This window comes from Papio anubis, chromosome 2 (assembly GCF_008728515.1).
Source record: "Papio anubis isolate 15944 chromosome 2, Panubis1.0, whole genome shotgun sequence".
NCBI classification, from domain to species: domain Eukaryota; kingdom Metazoa; phylum Chordata; class Mammalia; order Primates; family Cercopithecidae; genus Papio; species Papio anubis.
Window position 1 is genome coordinate 52,752,822 of NC_044977.1, and position 22,809 is coordinate 52,775,630.

The following is a 22,809-nucleotide window of genomic DNA, read 5'->3' on the forward strand; positions in this document are numbered from 1 at the left end:
TAAAAAGAACAAGGTTATTACAGACCTGAACTTGGGTACAGAAAGACAGTAAGCAAGCAACCTTAGGTAGACAGGAATGCTAACGTAAAAATGGGTTCCTGAAAGGAAGGTCAGCATCACCGCACAGTCCTACCAACTTTATTAGACTGTTGGATTTTGATGATGAGGTCTCCAAGAGTCTTCTTCAACCATTTTATTTTATTTATTTTTTTGGAGATGGAGTCTTGCTCTGTTGCTCAGGCGGGAGTGCAGTGGTGCGATCTCGGCTCACCACAACCTCTATCTCTCTGGTTCTCCTGCCTCAGTCTCCCGAATAGCTGGGACTACAGGCACACACTGCAACAACCAACTAATTTTTTGTATTTTAGTAGAGATGGGGTTTCACTGTGTTGCTGGTCTTGAACTCTTGAGCTCAGGCAACCCGTCTGCCTCAGCTTCCCAAAGTGCTAGGATTACAGGTGTAAGCCACCAGGCCCAGCCTTCTTCAACCATTTTAGAATGAACTTTGCTGAAACAACAATAACACAAATGAACACAAACAAGGAATAGTGTAATTGTTGGTGTGGCTAATAGTGTGAGCGTGCTTACATGGTCTTTTTAAGCACTTACAGCTCCATGATGAGTCTTCAAAAGAAGCCAACACAAAAGTATTTTTCAGGAGAAAAAGAATTTGAGAAATCTCCTAAAAGAGTGACTTAAGAGTAAAAAGAAACTTGAGTTGGAGTCAGATGTGAGTTTTAGTTCCCATTCTTTCACTAACTTCTTATTTGACCTTGGGCAAAGCATTCCATTTCTCTAGGCTAGATGATGATTCAGGATCCTTCCAGTTTAAACGCTATGATTATGAGATTAAAAGTCCCCACCAGTCCTTGAGATAGTAAGGGATGGAAAAATATAAAAGTTAAAGGTAGAAAATAGTAAAAATGGAGGGATACTGTGGTAGAGTGGGGGGGGAAAACCATGGTAGAGAGATTAAAGTTCTAGATTCTAGTTCTGGTTCTGCCATTAGCTAACTGAGTAACCTTGAACAAGCCATGTCCCCTCTCGAGATCAAGATTTCCCCATTTATAAAGTAACTCAGATGATCTTTCAGCTCTAATATCTGAGAATTCTAAAGGACAAGCAACTGCTGCTATGAACAATCAAATTCTGTGCAATCAGTATATTTAGGTTAGAAATAAGACACTTAAAGTATTAAACAAAGAAGCCCCAAACTTTGAGTGTTCTTTCAAGTTCAAATTCAAGTATTTTTTAGAGCCACTCACAAGCACTAGTTCAAGCAGACTGTTATACTTTGAATTCCTCTATTCTTGATGAAATGCTCAAAGGCTGGCTAGAAAAGAATGGAGATAGGTACACCTAGATAATCCAGCATTAATTCAGTCTCTTCATTGTCTCCTTCTTTTCTGCTGTTGTACTTTCCTTATGCTATCCACTGCCTGGACTGAGACAAACCTATCTCTTTTGATTCCAATTCTTCAGAGCTCAGTTAAAACCTCACTTCTTCTGAGAAACCTTCCATTCCCACTCTAGCCCAGATCCATCACTTAACTCTAAAACTTCTGCAGTATTACATTGCTATGTAAAGAGTAAATGAGATTGGCACAGAGCTTATTACATCTGGCATGTGTTGTTCAATAAATGACAGTAGTTGGTGTTACTGCCACACCCTTAGCACTAATGGTATATCCTTTAGCTAAGTGCATCTAACATTTAATGTGATTATGAATCACCTGGGGATCTTATTCAAATGCAAATTCTGACTTAGTAGGTGTGAGGTGGGACCTGAGATTCTGCAGTTCAAAATGCTCCTAGTTGATACCAATGCTGTTGATCCAAAGGCCCAAGGGTTACTTTTTAGTAAAATTTTTTTTTAAAGTATTTATCTTATCTACCTATCTGGACAGTAAGCTCTTAGACGGCAGATACTGTGTCTCATTTTTCTTAGCAAATATCCCCTGGACAAAGAAGGTGCTTCATAAATATCTGTTGACTTATATCTGCAGTCTAGACACTCAAGAGTACCTGTGCTATACTGAATCAAACACTGAAACATCATGCCAGAATGAAAAGCTCACTTGATCACTGGGGTCAGAATCTCCAGAACAGAGGCAGGACAGAATCTGAGAGAAAACTTACCCCTTCACTAGTGAGAGTATAACACACAGAAGAAACAACATAAACACCTGTTCCTTGCTTAAGCACAATCATCAAAGTGCAATCTTAATTGCATTTCAAATTTAGCCATGAACCTTAAAAGAGGACATTCATTTTCTGGCAATATTTTAAAAACACTAATAACAAATAATAAGGTATATAAAGAGCTTGATTTCATTTTTTTAATGGCACAGATAAATTTTTCAATAATCTTTTAGTGTGCAATTAATCTAAAGATATCAAAAACAACCAGTGAAAACCTTTCCAGCAAAAGAAAAACATCTTCCAATTTTCCCATCAACCTGGTCAGTGGTGGGGTCTCCAACTGCTCACAATAACAATGATAGAAATTCAAAGGAAACTGTGGTGTATTAAGGATGCTGAGAGGCTGCTTATTTTAAGCCCTTCTTTTACATCCCTTGTTATTTAAATGCTGTTCAAACCCTTTTTATTTTAGCATTCTATAATTCAGAGGGGACCAATATTCTAAGTTCTACTGAGACTACACTCTGACTTCCTATTCCAGCACCAGGAAAATAATATAGGGCATATACGATATCACTCATTGAATACTATCTAGGTAGCTTAAACTGTGAGACAATTTTACTAAAATCAGCCTTCAGTGCAAAAATCACCTGTGTAAGTCACTGCGTTTGTCATGGTATGCACCTGCTCCTTAACTCATAGAGACTTTTCAATAAAACCACTCATCAATATTTAACTGAGATGTTTTTGACAAATTTAGGCCCATGTTAGAAGAGCAATTCTGGGAATTGTTATTAAGCACAGAAACACAGGAACACAGAACTACTGTCAAGAACTAGACTTGAACTGGGCTTATGAGTTTTAATAAATCAATGTTATTACTTCAGAGAAAATAGGAAAACAGTTGGGAGTCAGCCCACAGGAAAGTGGCTTCTATGACTTCCATCAGGGGCTTCTAGTCTCCAGGGCAAGGCAAATTCTCTAGTTTATGCCAAATAGTCTTCCTAGAGAATACTATCGAAAGAGAGTTTCAAATCTTAAGCTACAGAAGCATTTATAACTAAACAGAAATCTGCAGCAGCTTCATTATACCCATACAAATGAGTATCAGTACCCTATCTATAGATACGTAACCGGCAATAAGACTCAAAACAAGTGCCTTTAATAGGATAAGAAATCAGGACAAGGTGCAGAAGAGTCAGATTCCTGCATAGAAAAATAAAGCACGAATGTCATTCTCATTTCTCCTCCTCCTTTTCTTGGCCTTTCTTCAAGACTCATCTTTTATGAAGCTTTCTTCAGTAACTCTGGCTCTCACTAACCACTCCATTTGTTGACTGCCTGAAACACTAGTCTCAACCAGTAATTCTAGATTTCTTTTTAACTGTTTCATGTATCCACTTTGTGTCCCAAATTTGAGTGAGTTCTCTTAAAAGGCCCCCACACTGCCTAGAGGGAGCTTGTTATTAATATTGCTAATAATAATAGTGAGGCAACATAACACAGTGGAATGAAAGCAGTGGAGTCAAACAGGCCTAAGTTCAAATCCTGCTTCTACCACTTGCTGGCTATATGATTGTAAACATACTACTTACCTTTCCTAAGCCTCAGTTTTGTGGAGAAAATGCAATGAGATATCATGCTGAGAGTACAGCGTTTGGCATATAATGGATGCTCTGACTGAGCACCTTTACTAGCTTGGTTACCTTCCCTTCCTCCTTAATAAGCACTTGTTGATATGAACTGAGTCAGAGTAATTCTCCTAAGGAGGGCTGCCAGTGGCACTATCATATGCATTTACACTTTCCCCATTACCCTCTTCCATGTGCCTTTGTCATTTCCTGGCAAAAGTCCTTTCGGATTTTCTACTCTACTCTCTTGAAAAGGCCATCCACGTAAGTCACCCAAGCATCTCCACATCTGCATCTCATTTCCACCACACCCACACGCCAGCACTCCCTCCCTCTGGATCTCCCAGAGAATGCTAGAGAGAGAAAGCGGTGAAGCAGCCAAAAGAGGAAATGGAGAGAAATAGCTCTGTGGTCTCTCTGTGCACCCCTCCTGGTAAGAACACTCAGGTCCAGTCTCCAACCTCAACCCCTGTGAGAAAAAAACAAACAAAACCCTTGCTCATATTCCTGGAGAAAAGGCACCCCCAGATTTCTGGCCTCTTCATTTCTCCAAGCCCTTCACCTGTCAATTTCACCATCCCACCATTCCCTAGGTTAACTATAAAATAGAGCCGCTTTTAACTAATTTGTCTTAAGTGGACCTCATTCGTACTTTTACCAACCAGCAGCCTTCACCATTCTAAGTTGGAAACATGCTACCTATCCCTTTAAAAGAAAAAAAAAAAATTCTTGAAGTTTCCCATCTACTACATTAAGGCAGGTCTCCTTTTATTTGTGCCTCTTTAATGATCCATAATATTTTACCAAGGTCTTCATCTTTCTGCTAGAAAAAGCCACCATTCACTTCCACACACACCCCCCGCCCCGCGCCACGCACATTTCAGAAAAACAAGCAATCAAAAAAAAAAAAAAAACCACACGTCCCCTCCCTGCTGCACAAAATACAACAATTTTATTATTCATAAAGAGACTTCAGCCATGTCCGGGGAACAAGCCCGTGTACACCTGGGCCACCACATCTGTGATTTCATCAACCTGATGTCAATACTTGATATCAGCCTTCATGGGTCCACGTTAGAAAAACCCACCACCACCCTCTCCCTCCAAAATACCAATTTCCACTCCAAATTCACTCCGTGCTTCATGAAGTTAAACCTTTTACTTTAAACCCTAAATGTTCCTTCAGCCACCTGGGACTATTTCACCTCAGATTTTATGTGTCTAAGCTGACAAGTCTGTCCCCTCGTCTCCCCCCCAAAAAAATTATTTCCTAAGAGCCTTTCCTGTTACATAAAGTAGGTCCTTCTTGTATGTGACCCGGGGGACCCGGGGCAATCGAGGGGTATTTTAGCTTAGGGTTCGCCTTTCCGGGCTGATGGATGTCCTCCCTCACCACGCAAATGCGCGCGCGCTCAGCCCCCACCTCCTCCCAGCGGGACCTCAGGGACCCTCCTTTTTATTGGTCTGAAACGTTTCCTCGGCGACCTGGGACCATCCTCTCCTGGCCTGCGGCTGCCGGTGGATCCCGACCCCCGAGGGCGGCGGCGCCCGGCACCTACCAGTCGGCGTGCGGCTCGTCGACCACCAGCAGCACCTTGGCCTTCCTGGCAGCGGCGGGCGCGGGCGCGGGCGCGTCCACCAGGCCAGCCGAGGCGGCCGTCTGCTTCACAGCTTGGGACAGCGAGCTGAAGAAGCTGCTGCCCACCGACGGCGTCGGCGCGGGCTGCGGCGCGGGCTGCGGCACGGGCGCCGAGGCGGGCGGCGGCCTTCGCTCCGGGCCCGGCGAGGCGGTCGGGGGCGCAGCCGAGGCCGAGGCCGCGCCCGGGCCGGGGGGCGGCGGCGGCTGCTGGGGCTCGGGCCGCTGCAGGTCGGTCATGTAGCCGTTGGGCAGGTTGGCGATGAAGCTGCTGTCCGACAGCCGGCGCCGCAGGAAGTTCATCATCTGGCTTGACGGGCTGGGGGCGCGCGGGGCTACGGGGTCCGGCGGCGCGGAGGGAGAGCGAGGGCGGAAGGCGAGGCTGAGGCGGCTGAGGCAGCGGCTTTGGCAGCAGAGACTCTGCCCCAGGCGCCAGACCCCGCAGACAGCCGCGGCCGACTGGGCCAGGCAAGCCGGGCGGCGCGAGGCTCGCTGAGAGGGAGCGGGCGGGGAAGGGGCGGGGCCAGAGATAGCCCCCGCCCCGCGCCGCAGAGGCGGCCCCGCCCCCCTCACGGAGGGCACCTAACCGCCTGTCTGGCGACTCTCGGGGCTTGCAGGAGGGGGCGACCCAGGCCTCCTGCAAGCTAAGCGTGACTATGCGGGGAGGGTGTGGGAGCCAGGCCTTCTCCCCAGGGGAAGGAAAAGGAACCAGAGTCCCCACCATCTTTTTGGTTAGAGAGAAAAAGAGCCGTGTCCCAGCTGAGATGGAGGCGAAGGAAACCGACCCCACTCCCTTTGGAAAGATAAGAGGTGTCAGCCTCCCTACGCGGAGGTGAGAACGAAAGGAGTCATCTCAATCACGTGCGCACATACGCACACATGCACGAACACCCTGTAGTGAGGAGGAAAAGAACCACCTCCTTTCCCAACGCTGGGGAGAAAGGTGTCATCTCCCCAGCCCCCAGAAGAGGGGGAAGGGAATAATCCGCTCTTACTAACACACACACACACCCCCTATGGTGAGACAAAAAAAGAAATACCTCTTCTAGGGAGGAAGACAGCCTCCTTACTCCAAGGAAAGGGGAGAAACAGATCCTCTCTACTCTGTCATGGAAGGAGGGGGATCCCCCAACCCCGCTGTTTCTTTCCTAGCATGCATTGGTGCATCCAGTGCCATACCAAGAAGCACATGTCTTCAAGATCTTTCTTTCTCTTTGTTTTTTCCATTTTATTCGTTGCCTTGACCTCTGTGAAGACATTTCTGATGGCCACCTTCCCATGTGCACTCTCTAAATCTTGCATGACTCTTGGACCTTTGGTTTTCATCTCTTATAGATATACTTTCCCTTGTGTTGTAATGGAGCAGGACACTGCAGATACACTTTGCAGGAGACCACCCTAGGTGATATGTGACCCTGGATCAGTAACCCCTGTGAGCCTCTCTCCTTGGCTGATAAAAGGGAATAGGTAACCCCTTTCAGAGTTGTTACCTGGAGTAAATGAGATCATGTATGTAAAGCATCTGGTACACAGCAGTAGGTATCCTAGTAGTGGTGCCTGAATTCTTTTTTGAATTGGTTCAAAGTAAGTATGTACTGGGCTGAATGGAGTCAGGGAGTGGCTTGTCACTAATATTGGGTGGGCAGTTCTTGCTTCCTACATCCCAGCTGGCACTCAACTCATGGCCTAGAGATACACAATCCAGCTCTGAGCCAGTGCTATCGGAGAGGTCTCCCAGTCAACTACAATAACACAGTGGTCTTCCTATCTACTACGTGCCTGGCACAGTGGTAGGAGCTGGAAAGGCTGAAATGAGTGGGAAGTGGCTCTTGTCTATTGCAAGTTCACGATCTAATTGGGCTGGGGGGTGGGGGGAGGATAGACGCAGGAACCACATAAGATGTGAGAAATGCTATCATACAGTTGGGCAAAGAGGTTTAGGAGGACTAAGGAGGGAGAGACTCGTTCTGCCTCTGAGGCTTAGGAAGGTCTCTCAGAGGAGGTAACATTTGAGGTGGATCTTGAGGCAGCTGTGTTTACCAGTAGAAAAGTGAAGAAGGCAGGCAGGCAGGCAGACAGAGAAGGCATGGAGAAGGTATGCAAGTTGATGGCTCCTCCAGGAAGCCTTTCCTGAATCCTCCAGGGCAGGCAAAGTGTTCCATATCCTGTGCTTGGCTTTGTCATAGACCCCAAAGAAACTATTGTACAATATTCTGGTGACTAGAATGTAAGCTTTTCTAGGACAGGATTATGTCTCAGTTATCTCTGGGCTCCACACCAAACACAGGACCTGGCATGTAATGAGGACTCGGTTGTTTGAGAATTGAACTGTAATCTTACCCAACTCGGTTTTTGTGTCTATTGGAGAATAAAACTGGTAAGTCACTAATAACATAATTAAATGAACTTAATTATTGCCCTTCTTTAAAAAAAATTTTTTTGAGATGGAGTTTCGCTCTTATTGCCCAGGCTGGAGTGCAATGGCACAATCTCGGCTCACCACAACCACCACCTCCCAGGTTCAAGCGTTTCTCCTGCCTCAGTCTCCTGAGTAGCTGGGATTACATGCATGCGCCACCATGCCCGGTTAATTTTGTATTTTTAGTAGAGATGGGGTTTCTGCATGTTGGTCAGGCTTGTCTCAAACTCCCTACCTCAGGTGATCCGCCTGCCTCAGCCTCCCAAAGTGCTGGGATTACAGGTATGAGCCACCATGTCCAGCCATCAAAGGCATGTATCTCTAATGGAGGGTTTCAAACACTGTGTCACTTCAATTTTGGGGGTGATAGGTTTCTTAAAACAATATTTTGCTAAGTAATTTCCCCAACCATTAAACTTATAGTATATGTATATATTTTTAAAATCAACCAATTAACAGACATGTTTTCATGCCTAATACATACAAGGCATTACGCTAGGGACGGGAGGGTAAAGGAGATTCAAGGATGAATAAAACCCAAGTTCTTAAGAAGACAGCTCATAAACATGTGAACACATAACTAGCAATAGCGTAGAAGCCTGTGAGTGACCTGAAAGTGGAGCAGGCAGTGAGTGTTAAAGGAGCCAGAGGAAGAAGAGATCTCAGGGAAAGGAATTTTCACAGAGAAAGAAAGGCTCAGGCCTTATAAAATGGGCAGAATTCTGACAGGCAGGAAAGAGTGAATGGACAAGGCAACCAAGATAAAAGGGATAGCCAGAGCAAAAGCTATCCCTTTAAACTTCTTCAGTCTCCTCCTTGAAGGCAAAAACCTTGTCTGTGTTGTTTCTCACTGTCTTCCTTGAGCCTTCCATGGCACTGCTGTATGCATTCTAGTGTTCGCAGGGGTGGCTCTGAGAGGCTGTACTTATGCATATGTTGATGTTGCTAGTGTCTATCCAGCTTCTCTTTTTAGATTGCAAGCCCCTCAAGGTGAGGGATTCTGTCTTCTGATTTTCTCAGAATGATCTACAAAGCCTCTAATACGTAGTAAGTGACCCAGTTGTGGGAGCTAGATCAGAATGTTCTCTAAAATGTTATTTTAGAGCCCTTCATAGAAACCATGGAGGCCCACAAGATCATTTAAAAATGTTTATCAAATATTCCACTAATTTATTACATTGTTTTCTGGTAGGTTTTAATAAGAATATTATTCTTGTGGAAGAACAGACTGTTTTCTTATAATTGGGCATAAATGGTCATTGATCAGTTGTGTCTGATCAGAAGTTTTCATTAGTTAGTACAACTGTAAATCACATCTGCTTAAATCAGTATCTTCCAGCTTGCAGTGAGTCCTTGCCAAGAAGTGTTTTTGCGTGCTGCAGAAACATGCAGTGCATCGTGTCTTATGATAAATGGGCTGTAATGGCAATCTTTCCCTTATCCTTACCTGTGGATCTGGGTTCCCGATGCAGGTAGAACATAGCACTATTACTCTATCTATGCTGTACCTTTTACCTGGAATATGAAGGGAGAACTGGATTTGGACTCAAAAATGTCTACAAAATATGAAAATTTCTACCTATCTCCCTCTTGAGACCAACCAGCATTTTCCCATCATCTCCAGGTAGAAGGCATTTCTCCCAGAGCAATCTGTGAAGGGGGTCTCTCCCACCTTTCTTCATCCCTCAGTGACTGACTTAGCCAACTGTGAGAATCTCAGCAGTCTCCTCCAGTTCTAGAAGCCCAGGACTCTTTGAGGTCTTTCCTTTGTAATCTTTATCTTGCCACTGAATTTTGAACACAATTAAGCATCTGGCAACTGCAGATGAAAGAATCCGGCTAAAATCAAGAACCAATTTAAATGCTTTATCACCTGATTTTTCTCTTCCCTTGAGCAACAGTGCAGCGGAGATAGCTCACAGAGAGACAGGCTGGGTACATGACTGAGGAGCAATTTTGTCTCTGTAGGCAGAGCTCAGAAACCTAGCTTAAAGGAAAGCCTGGTGCCTGGAGCCACTTGGCAAAATGCTTGTTGTCTGGGTTTCCTCCCAAACAAGAAGGGAAACCATGATATCCTTGGCTCCTGCTCACTACCCAGGGTCAGGGAGCCCATTTAGACTCACCTACTCTAGAGGAAAGCAGAAATAATCTGGAAATCAGAAATTGTGCATCCTAGTCCTGCTCCATCACTAATTGGCATTGCAATTTTCCACAAGTTGCTCTGGTCTCTGGGCCTCATATGCAAATGGGCCTCATATGCAAATGGAAGTCTGCCTGACTTGGGCCTCTCATAAAACAATCCAGAAAGCACTTTGAAAGGGACAAAGCAGTACCAGAAGAGACATCATTATTGCCTTCTACACCATCTTGTTACCTGTCATTTTGGAGACCCTGATGATGAGAGTTTGTCATCTGCATTTAGATGGTCCTTCTTGACAATGCTGATAGCAGCCTGTAGATACCTTCTTCTACCTCTGTATAGAGTCAGCAGAGGACAACTATGCCCTGACATTAACTCTCAAAAGGTGGTCTTGTCAGCTGGGCCAGTTTGCTAAAATTAGAAATCAAACAAATATAAGTTCAATTCCCCATAAATATGCCTCATGTTAACTGTGTGACTTTGAGCGAGTCATTTTTAGTCTTAGTTTCCTCATTTGTAAAAGAATGATGATAATTATCATAACTATCTTGAAGGACTATTGGACTAAAGAAGATCAATTATATGAGTGTATTTTATAAGCTGTAAAGGCCTGTGCAAATGTTAGCTATTAATATTTCTGCCTCCCAGGGAACCACAGAGCTCACTACCACTACAACTAAAATACAAAGAAGGATTCTCCCCACACACACTTATCCCAACACTAAACACCCAAGAGAACTCAGACAGGCGTGAGTTTGACCCTCTTGCAGGGACTGTCAGGCTTAGTCATACTTGCTAAAATAAATGCAACAACCACTTCAATGAATGGCTTCTACCTTCCTGGGTGACCTTGAACAAGGCATTTTACCTTTCTCTCCCAGCTTCCATTATCTGGCCTGGAAAATGAAGCAGAGGGAGATGAGCTAGGTGATCCCCAAGGTCTAGTGTTGCCAGATTCTCTGGGAAGAGCCCCCCAGGGGGAAATGAGCACCTGATATCACCAGACTGAACCAGGGAATACAGGGGCAGCCTCTGTGGAACAAACACTGAACACTGGCAGATGGTTTTGGGGAGAGAGAGAGAGAGAGAGAAACAGGGGTGCCCAAGAGAAGCATGGGTGACGTGAATTTTAATTCCAAGTCTACTGTGACTTAAGGGAGTCAGAAATGGTCCCCTTGCCAAGTCACTATTTTTCCGACATTGTTGAGACACAGTAAGAACTGCAGCTGATTAGATGCTGACCACATGCCATAAACTGCCCATGTGCTGATTTAATCCCCCACGAGGGAGATGTTACATATCCCCTTTTTACCAGTGAAGCAATTTAGACTCAGAGAGGTGACACGAACTAACGTAAGATCTTAGAACTAAAAAGTTGCAGAGCTAAAAGGCAGGTCTGGCTGTCTGCAAAACCCATAAGATTTTGTATTAGGAGGTACTGATGGGCCCCTAAGAAAGTTGCCATTCATCATCAGCTTGCCTAATAAACGCATTTATCAGAAGCTGTAGGATAAATAACATGCCCTCCTTGTAAGTGTTCCAGCTATTTCCCTCTACCCAGAGTCCTGTGGTCATCAGAGGCTTGATATAGCAAGGACCTTGTATACACATTTCTGCCCAAGAAACAAGTTAACCTCTAGCAAAAAGAATCTAGCTAATGAGACACCACTCCCCCGCAGTACACCCCACTCCTACTCCCACCCAGCTAGGACCACAGCTCCCCACAGAGAAGCTCTGGCCTCTTGTGGGATGCGGGTGTATTGGTTGTTGCCATGGTGATGGAGGAGCATCTCTGTTATGCACACGTGAGCAGCACGGAGTGGGTTTCCCCCGCCTGGGAAACTCAGAAGACTCATCAGAGGTTGTTTTTCAGCAGAAGTTGTTCTTCAAACTGCTTCAAGGATGAATGAAAGAGCAGCCCTTTCACTTAGTATTCAGTCCACCCCAGAGACAGTGCTGGGCCTCTGTACAAAGTCTATGCAGAAGGCAACCCCTTCCCTCTACTCCCAGTACAGTTTCTGTTCAATGGAGGTGTCTTCCAGGCGGTAGGAAGAGATACTTACAGGATGTCAATGAATGAGCTGCTGTATTTACAGGCAATGTGCAGTCCCTGACCCCTCAGTCCTGCCTGGCCACTCCTAGATTGTGGAACAATTAGATTTTTAGAGTCAGACCCATGTGAGTTTATATCTTGCCTCAGCCACTTAGCAATCTCATGCAATTTATTTAATGAGACTCAGTTTATGTATCTGTTAATTGGGATTAGTCGTTCTTTGCAGAGTTGTTGAAGAAAATTGAATGAGATAATATATAAATAGTGCCCAATACCGAGTCTGGCAGTATGCTTCTGGTACATATTCATGACAGCAGTTACTTTAAAGAAAGAAAGATAATGAAACATGTTCTGATTTGGAAACAGATATGTCTGAATCGCTGGTCCATCACTTAATAGCCTAATGTGTAACATTCTGGATAATATTTTCTTTTGAGTCTGTTTCCTCACATATAAAATGAAGAGGTTAGTCCCAGCTACTCAAGAGGCTGAGGTGGGAGGATCATTTGAGCCTGAGAGGTCAAGGCTGCAGTGAGCTATGATCATGCCACTGCACTCCAACCTGGGTGACAAAAGTGAGACCTCCTCCCAGAAAAAAAAAAAAGAAGTTAGGATGACCTACGAGATTCTATGTGAAGATTTTGCTGTGAAGGTATAGGTGAAGGTATAGGTATAGCATCTCTCCTAGGAATCTGAGGATTTGTTTTAAAAAGAAAAGAAAGAGGTGCCCTCCTCTTTACTGGCGAGATGGCATAAGATCATGGCAATAACCACTTTTATTGAGCATCCTCTGTGTACTTACCACTGACACATGCTCCACATTCGCTCTCTCATCTAATCCTGCTAACAGCCCTATGATGTGGGCATCATTTTCCCAAATTTGCAGTAGAGAAGGATGGGCAACTTGTTAGTAAGTTGAAAAATAAAAATGAACAAATCCTAACCTTGCCCTTACTGTATCTGTACATTGAGAAGAAATTTTCCTCACCACCACCCCCATGACACCACATTGTATGAGTTCCTGCATGAGTGTCCCCAGAGAAAGATTCCTTAGTATCAGGGCTAGCTCTGAGCAGATGGCCCCATTTCTTCTCTTGAAAACAGCCAGCTCCAGGAATCTCAGAAAACAGAGTCATAGTCCAAGGTCTCACACTTGACTATTGTCTCAATGAGCAGGATTCTGCCAGGGAGCCTATGGGCACTTTCTTCCCATCCTTCCCCTTCACGTGCATGTTTGCAGGATCTGCCAGCATGCAGGAGTGCTGGAGATACCTGGCTGGCTTGCCTGCCCTCTGTTCCTGCCCTCTTATCAGAAGTGAGTCAGTATTCCTACATCCTGATTTTTGTCTTCTCCCTGCACTGCCAGTGTCAAGAGAAAGTCTTTTTTCATCTCCAAAATAGCATCTGGTCCATTTGAAGCAGGCTGGCTGTAGGCTGTCTGCCAGCACCCTCATTTCTTGGTGGATAGAAGGCATCCCCCATCCAATTATCTAAAAGTCTCCTTGCCTAATGATTCAGCCAACCCCTCCATCATGAACCTGTCCTGGGAATCCTAAAGTCACCTTGAACCGATCAATAATAATGATGAATGCATATATTGCCTTGAATTCTTACATAATTTATACAAGGTAGGGATCACACTGCTATTTAAACAAATGAGGAAACAGAAGCTCAAAGAGAGGAAGAGGCTCCCCCAAGGCCACACAGTCAATGACAGAAGAACTGAGATTCAAACTCTGATTCTCAAGTTTAAGAGGAAGAGTTGAACACTCACTAGCCACTTGCTTTTCCAACAGGCCATAGTGAGCACTTGGAACATGCTTGGGATTAGAGAGCATGGCAGCCAAGGTTCCAGAAAATCAGCCCCTGTGTCATCTCTAGTGCACCTCCACACCTTTGCCCAGGCTCTTCCTTCTGCTTGGGGTAACCTTCCCCTGCCTTGCGGCATGGTGCAATGGAACAACCACAGAGCTGTTTTGGAATCCTAATTGTACCAACCACAGCTTTATAATCTCAGGCAATTCGTCTCATTTCCCTGAGTTTTTTTTTTTTTTTTCCTCCTCTGTAAAACAGGGTTATCCACTTCACAGTGTTGTCGTGAGGATTTGAGCTCAAAGGGCCTAGCATGGTGCCTGACAATTAGCAGGTGCTCATGATTTTAACCCATCCTCCCAAATGCAGCTCAGACACCATTACCTCTGGGAAGCCCTCCTGACTGCCTCCCTCCTCTCTGCCCTGACATTCATTCATTTTTTTCTCTCTTAATTCAACATAAAATAACTCAGTCATAGTACTCAGTGTGCAATGTTGTATCTGTTGGGTCATGTACCATTTCCCCCATTAGACTGGGCTCTTTCTGAGGGCAGAGATTTTGTCTGAGTCATCCCTGAATCTTGACTGCCTAGTCCAGGGTATGGCAGGAGGAAGAAAGAGAGAAAGAAAAGAAAAGGGAAGAAAGAATAAAAGTTAAAAGAAAAAAGGAGGAAGGAAAAGAAAACAAAACACAGGAAAACCTCCTCCAAAAAAATATCACCTCTCTGTATCTAGGCAGACAGAAAAGCACCTGGTCCTTGCCCATCTTCCTCTGCAAATACCTCCCAGTTTCTCCAATGACAGGAGCCGGCAAGACAGGAATATCAATGACCGTCTGAATAGGAAGCCTTAGATGAGCCCCACACCCCGCGTGGGGACAGGCAAGTGATGAGTGGTAAGGCACAGCTGCAGAAAGGAAAATTCCGTCTTTGCAACTCATGGGGATAGAGTGCAGCCCCAGGGCTGGTAACAGTGTATACAGGGGGTTGGCTGAACAAGCTCCGCCCACCTCCAGCAACTGCAACTGCAGCCCCAGCAACAGCTGAGCCTGGCAGGTGACAAGGCAGCTGCAGACACAGCAGGAAGGTAGGTAGCTCGCCAATGTTGGGGCCTCAGCCCCAGAGCTCCACAGAGCTGGAACTTAGAGCTCCAAGCCTCGGTCAAAAGCAGCAGGGGAAAGAAGGTCTTCTTTCTCCTGGCTCTCCAGACAGTGCTCCTGCCACTACTGAACCATGTGAGGGACTTCTTAAAAAGTCCATTCTAATCCCACCAACCTCCACAGAGAATAATGCCACTTCTTAACAAGGGAGTCATGATTCTCCATACTACCTTTCTAGCTCATCCCCTGGCCTTCCTTGAACTGCTCTTCAGCCATACTCGACATATTTCTATCCCCCAAACAAGGCATCCTCTGTCAGACATCTGTGCCTTCGCGGATGCTGTTCCCTCTTCCTGGCATGCACTCTGTCCATGCCCTGCTGTGTCAGATTCAGTTTCCCAGAAGCAGATTCTGAGACCAGGATTTGAGTGCAAACACAGACATACCTTGTTTTATGCACTTCACTGTATTGTGCTTTGCAGATATCACATTTTTTATGAATTGAAGGTTTTATGGCAACCCCGTGTTGAGCAAATCTATTGGTGCCATTTTTCCAACAGCATGTGCTCACTTCATGTCTGTCACATTTTGGTAATTCTCACAATATTTCAGAATTTTTCATGGTTATTATATCTGTTATGGTGATCTGTGATCAGTGATTTTTTTATATACATTACACAGTTCGGGAGGTCCTGAGAACATGTGCCCCATCAGTGATCTTTGATATTACTATTGCAGTTGTCTTGGGGCACCACAAACCACACCCATATAAGATGATGAATTTAATCGATAAATGTTGTGTCTTCTGACTGTTCCACTAACCGCTCCTTCTTAGCCCATCTCTTTCCCTCTCCTTGGGCCTCTCTATTCCCTGAGACACAGCAATATTGAAATTAGGCTGACAACCCTACAGTAGTCTCTAAGTGTTGAAGTGAAAGAAGGAGCATAAATCTCTCACTTTAAACCAAAAGCTAGAAATGATTAGGTTTAGTGAGGATGGCATGTCAAAAGCTGAGACATGTCAAAAGCTAGACTTCTTGTGCCAAACAGCCAAGTTATTCATGCAAAGGAAAAGTTCTAGAAGGAAATTAAAGTGCTACTCCCATGAACACAAGAATGATAAGAAAGTGAGACAGCTTAATTGTTGATATAAAGAAAGTTTAAGTGATCTGGATAGAAGATCAAATCAGCCATAACATTTCCTTCAGCCAAAGCCTAGTCCAGAGTAAAATCCTATCTTCAATTCTACGAAGGCTGAGAGAGGTGAGGAAGCAGCAGAAGATAAGTTGGAAGCTAGCACAGGTTGGTTCATGAGATTTAAGGAAAGAAGCCAACTCCAGGATATAAAAGTGTAAAGTGAAGTGGCAAATTTTGATGTAGAAGCTACAGCAAGTTATCCAAACACTCCAGCTAAGATAATTGATAGAGTTGGCCACACTAAATAAATGATTTTTAATGTAGACAAAACAGCCTTCTACTGGAAGAAGATGCCAGCTAGCACTTTCATAGTTAGAGAGAAGTCCACGCCTGGCTCCATAGTTTCAAAGGACAGGTTGACTCTAGTGTCCAGGACAAATGCAGCTGGTGACGTTAAGTTAAAGCCAATGTTCATTGACCATTCCAAAAATCCCTGGCCTTTAATAATTATGCTAAATATACTGTCTGTCTGTGCTCTACAAATGGAACAAGAAAGCCTGGATGATAGCACATTTGTTTACAGCATAAGGTGCTGAATATTTTAAGCCCACTGTTGAGACCTACCACTCAGAAAAATAAAAATATGATTTCTTTCAAAATACTGCTGCTCATTGACAATGCACCTGGCCACACAAGAGCTATGATAGAGATGTACAAGGAGATTAATGTTGTTTTCATACCTGTTAACACAATATCCATTCTGCAGTCCACGAATCAAGGAGTAATTTTGACTTTCAAGTCCTATTATTTAAGAAACACATTTTGTAAGACTATACCTGCCATACATAGTGACTATTCTGATGGACCTGGGCAAAGTAAATTGAACACCTTCTGGAAAGTATTCACCATTCTGGATGCCATTAAAAACATTCATGATCAATGGGAGGTCAAAATGTCAACATTAATAGGAGTTTGGAAGAAGTTGATTCCAGTCTTCATGGATGACTTTGAGGGGTTCAAGGCTTAGATTGAGGAAGTAACTGCAGATGTGGTGGAAATAGCAAGAGAGCTAGAATTAGAAGTAGAGCCTGAAGATGTGAGTGAATTGCTGCAATCTCATGATCAAACTTGAATCAATGGGGAGTTGCTTTTTATGGATGAGCAAAGAGAGTGGTTTCTTGAAATGGAATCTACTGGTGAAAAGGCTGTGAACATTGTTGAAATTACCACAAAGGATTTAGAATATTATATAAACTTAGTTGATAAAGCAGCAGCAGGGTTTGAGAAGACTGTTTCTGGTTTTGAAAGAAGTTCTACTGCGGGTAAAATGCTATCAAACAGCATCACATGCTACAGAGAAATCTTTTGTGAAAGAAGAGTCAATTGATGTGCCAAACATCATTGTTGCCTTATTTTTAGTAATTGCCACAGCCACCTGAACCTTCAGGAACCACCACCCTGATTAGTCAGCAGCCATCAACATGGAGGCAAGACCCTCCACCCCAGAAAGATTACAACTTGCTGAAGGCTCAGATAATTATTAACATTTTTTAGCAATATTTTAAAATGAAAGTATATACATTGTTTTTTAGACATAATTCTATTACACCTTAATAGACTACAGTATAATGTAAACATAACTTTTATATACACTGGGAAACCAAAAAATTCATGTGACTCGCTTTATTGCAGTGGTCTGGAACAGAACCCACAATATCTCAGAGATATGCCTATTGTTTACTTAAGAGGCGATCCCAGAAAGTGCTACTGGGAGCATGGACAGGTGAGACAGGGAAGGGAAGGAAGCCAAGAAAAGGTGTCTTAGTGAGCTGGTGACCACGCTGGGCAATTGGGGTCCAATCCCACTGAGAACTTTGGTAGATATTGTAGGACACATCTTGGAGCTAGCCCACCAAGGGATGAGAAAGTGAAGGCATTTATCCACCAAATCCCATTCCAAATTGCTTGAGAAGCACTCTTAGGAGCATTAACTCCCCCAGCAGCTGCCCTGTGCAAGAGCCAGGCACATCCCTGCAACACATCAAGTTCTTAGCTAGAGAGTAACAGGGCATTAGTACCATCTGCTACTCTTGCTAATCTAGCTAATTCCCCCCCTCCATCATTTAAGAGCCAGCTCAAAAGTCATTACTTCTAATCCCAAACAAATTACACAGCCCTCTTCTCTGCATCCCCAGAGCATGTGGAACACAATTCCATCCTAGTACATTATAGTGACTTTCTGTCTGCCTCATTGGACCATGAGCTCCTCTAAGGCAGGAAGTATGACTTATCATTTTTGCATCCTAGCTAGCACAGGGTGGCACATAAATAGCAGGTGCTCATTAAATTTAAGTGATGGCTGAGAATGCTAACAAACATTAACTAATCCCAGTACTAGCTGTAGAAGCAGTTAGAGGGGTTTTCTTGGGGGGGCAAGATCCCATTTTTCTGGGAAGACATTGTATATCTCATTACCTTTCATGAATTGAGGAGAAAATAGTGTGACATCTTTAGAAAGTATAATACTGAATGCTACCTGAATTTCCTCAAGGTGATCAATTATCAGGACATCAAAGATAAGTCTATCCAAAGAGTCTCAGATTGAAGCAACATAAGCTTTAACATGCCATCTTCTGCCCTGCTATGGACATCTCACAGTGGATGAAAGGCATTAGACGCATACAGATTTGTAGTTGTTTATAATATACATAACATCAGCAACCTGTCTTAGTATCCATGGCACCATCCTAGAGGTGCCCTGGTATAATGGATAGGGCATCTCTGTCCCAAAGGGTCTGGTCTTTGCATGCAAGCTGGGGACAGAAACTGAAACCCAAGTCAAATCAGATGTGAAGTTTCCCAAGACAGCCCGAGGCAACAGAGCCAGAATGAAGACTGTAAATTTGTTGCCAAAACAACATCCAATTAGGAAATATGAGGGAGAGAAAAAAATTATTTATAATAGCAATTTTAAAAGATGAATTATCCATCAATAAACTTAACAAGATGTGTGCAAATTCTTTTTGGGAAAAATATTAACATTACTAAAGGACACCAAGGACAATGAACAAAAAAAAGTATATCATGTTCTTGGATATGAAGACAATATCATAAAGATGTCATTTCTCCCCAAATTAATCTGGAAATGTAAAGCAATTTAAATAGAAAAAAAGAAACAGATTTTTTGTTGGGGCAGGGATTGGGGGAAACTAGACAAATTGACTCTGAAATCCATACAGAAAACTAAACTGGAAATACCAAGGAGAATCTGAAAAAGAACAGTAGAAAGAGAGGAACTGAATCCATCAGTATTAAAACTGGTATTAAGCTGCAGTGATTTAAAGTGTACTTGTGCATCAAGAAACAGATCAATAAGTGAAAAGCTCAGAAATAAAACTAAATGTATCCAGAAATCTACTATACATTAATGTGGCATTTCAAATCAATGGGGAACAAAATTATTCAATAAACTTTGGAATAATCAATAGTTACCTTGGGAAAAACTTGTTAGGTCCATATCTCACACATTACTTTAAAAAAATCCAGATGGATCCCAAAATAACGGAGGAAAATAATAGAAGAAAATGGAGGAATTTTGTTTTATAATCTCAGAATAAGGAATAGCTGTCTAAGAATGACCTTTCACAGAAGTCATGAAATTTAAAAATTTATCAATTTGACTACCATGTTTCTCCATGGAAAAAACCTTCACAAATCCAAAAGGCAAAAGACAAAATGGGAAAAATACTAGCAATTCATACCATAGGCATAGGACAAATGATATATTTTAAAACATTTCCTCAATATATTAAAAGCATCTGCATTTCAATAAAAATGAAAAACAACGTTAAAAGAAAACAAAATGAAAGACAAGTTAACTTTAGCAGAGTTAAATGAAAGGTTAACAAATTAAAGTTAGACAAACAGAGTTTAATTGAACAAAGAATGATTGGCAAATTGGGTAGCACCTAGAACCAGAATAGGTTCAGAGTGACTCCCGGGATGCCACTGGTCAGATAATACTTATAAACAGAAAAAGGAACGTGAATTAGTACAGCAAAGAGAAGCGAGGTACAGAAACAGCTGGATTGGTTACGGCTGGGCTTTTGCCTTATTCGAAACCGGTTTGAACATTTGGCTGCCTGTGACTGGCTGAAGCTCGGCCGCTTTGATTGGCTGAGACTGGGCTACTTGTTCCAAGAGTACGTTCCAGTCTGTTTACACATCACGTTAGGTTACAGTTCCCTATGTATGGAGAAAGCTTTAGGTCACCCTTAGAATATGTAAGAAGGCAGCTTTAGGCTAAACTTAATACCAACAATGTTATAGCAAAATAGATAATGGACATGAAAGAAAGGAAATACAAATGGCTTCTAAATCACACATAATAAGAGAACTGGATGACTAAGGGAAATTTCCATATGGTCTTTCATATTTCTAAATTTTGTACCATTTGCCTATACTACCCAGTTTAACATACACACACACACACACACACACACACACACAAGCTCAATAAAAAAGAACAAACAAAACTGATTTTTAGTAATAGTAAAATTCGGAGTACTATCTGAAATGACAGCTGTGGGCATCTAGGGTATATGTGGAAAAGCAAGTAATAAAAGACGGTAACTGAGGGAGTTAAAAGAGTTAAAAGCAGGTTAAGGGAGCATGTCAATGGGGTAATCATTCACACAGGCTTTGGGTTCAAGTTCCAGATCCACTTTGTGCTAGCTGTGTGACCTTGGTAATTGCTTTCACGTCTGTGATCCTCAATGTACTTATCTGTGAAATGGGAATAATCATTGTAATTACTTCATAGGGTTTTCTGAGGTCAAAACAAGTGATGCATGAAAAGTGCTTAGCACAATTTTTGGCACATAGTAAGCACATGAAGGGCACCTTGAATGTGCTCAGAAGAGAGTGGGCATGGTAGCTTAGTGGCTATGCAGGATAGACACAGAGTCCTAGACTTGTGACTTCCCCAGTTTGACTGTGAGGCTACATCTGCACCTCCTGTCTGGCAGTGACAAAGCCACCTCCTCTAGCTCAGAAGATCCATAAGAAATAGACACCTTAAATCCTCTTTTGCAGTCATCTCTTTATTTCCCAAAGCTTCTGTTACCGAAGAATTAACAGATTTTTGTTGACTTGCACAGGGCTCTCCTGCCCTGACTTCTCTTGGAAAATTCCACTAAGGTTCCAAATATATTAATCCATAATTGTGGCTCAATTCAGCTTGCAGTAAGAGTTCAGTGTGCGCATGTTGCACTCTGCCATGGCTGTTCCACCCATGGTCCTGTCAACAAGGCCATTTCACCCACTCATCGAATTCCTGCCAGGCCTTAAAAGCCAATTATAAATGGTAGCTGATACCCTGGGAGATCCCTCAAGGCCAGTGGATCGCCGCTGCTATCTGATCCTAACTTATCCCAATCGATCCTATCTCTCTGGTCTGAACTCCTAACTCCATTCCCTGACTCTGATCCCTACCTCTGCCCCCTTCTACATTATTGTATCTTGTCTTTCCTCTTGACATTTGGATCTCAGGGCTCCTGAATAATTTTTGATTTGCATAACCATTGTAGAAGTTAGGGACTGTATCTTTGCTCCCCATTAAGGAGGACTCAGATAAGGTTTGTCCCCAACAGAATTGTGATGAAGATACAAGTTTGCCTCTACCGCTTTCCCATCTCATTTCAGGGCCCCTAATCCAGAGTTGATGCTTCTGCCCCACCTGGCACTATTTACAATGCTTCGCTCTGAGTTGACAATCACCATTACCCTTAAGACACCAGCTGAGAAGGTTTAAGAATGATTCCCCCCATCCTCATAAAGCTATGGATTTTCCAAGAAGTTCTGAGAACCAGCAATGCCTGCAAGACCTTGTGGAAATTTCTTATTGTATTTTCTAGCATCCCCTTCCCCAGCCTTTTCTTGGGTAGTTTCTCTTATACTCCATTCACATGGCTGCTGTGTTTTTTGTTTTGTTTTGTTTTGTTTGTCTTTTGGTTTTTGAGACAGAGTCTCACTCTGTCACCCAGGCCTAAGTGCAGTGGTGTGATCTCAGCTCACTGCATACTCAACATCCTGGGGTCAACTGATCCTCCCATCTCACCCTCCTGAGTAGCTGGGACTACAGGCAGACACCACCATGCCCAGCTAATTTTTGTATTTTTTGTAGAGACAGAGTCTATGTTACTCACCCCAGTATCAAATTCCTGGGCTCAAGTGATCCTCCCACCTTAGCCTCCCAAAGTGCTGGGATTACAGGCGTGAGCCACAGCGCCCGGCTGGCTGCCATGTTTTGATGTGACTCACTGTCTTCATAACAGTTAGTTGGTTCACCTGACCCAGCCCAACCCAATCAGTCTTTCCTTGAGAATGTTTTGTTTTTGTTTTTGTTTTTGTTTTTTTTTTTAAAAAAAGAATACTAAAATAGAGAATAATAATTAGTTGTTATGGTTGGGGGAGCTATAAGGTAAAAACACAAGACTTATTCACAACCCTTTTGACCACCTGTGTCAGTTCAGGTCTTTGTTTTATTATTTGGTTTCCTTTGCCTCCATCTCAGCTGGGTCATGATGCTTTCTTTTTAAATTTTTATTTTATTAATTTCTTATTTGTTTTGAGGCAAGAGCTTGCTCTGTCGCTCAGACTATAGTGCAGTGGTACGAGCATGGCTCACTGTAGCCTTAACCTCCCAGGCTCAAGTGATCCCAATGCCTCAGCCTCTCGAG

At 43.3% G+C, this 22,809-nt stretch overlaps 1 protein-coding gene across 2 annotated transcripts in view; it reads right to left on the reverse strand.

Annotated features, from left to right (window-relative positions):
• SYN2 (synapsin II) overlaps positions 1-22,809 on the reverse strand; it is a 207,867-nt gene that overhangs the window by 178,147 nt on the left and 6,911 nt on the right. The window contains exon 2 of one of the 2 annotated variants that reach the window (XM_017955243.2): positions 10,203-10,379. In XM_017955243.2, the coding sequence (XP_017810732.1) occupies positions 10,203-10,246 (44 nt within the window). In that variant the 5' untranslated portion in view covers positions 10,247-10,379. Of the gene's footprint in view, positions 1-5,332; positions 5,909-10,202; positions 10,380-22,809 lie in introns of those variants that run through there. The other variant, XM_017955244.1, reaches the window with a different exon arrangement.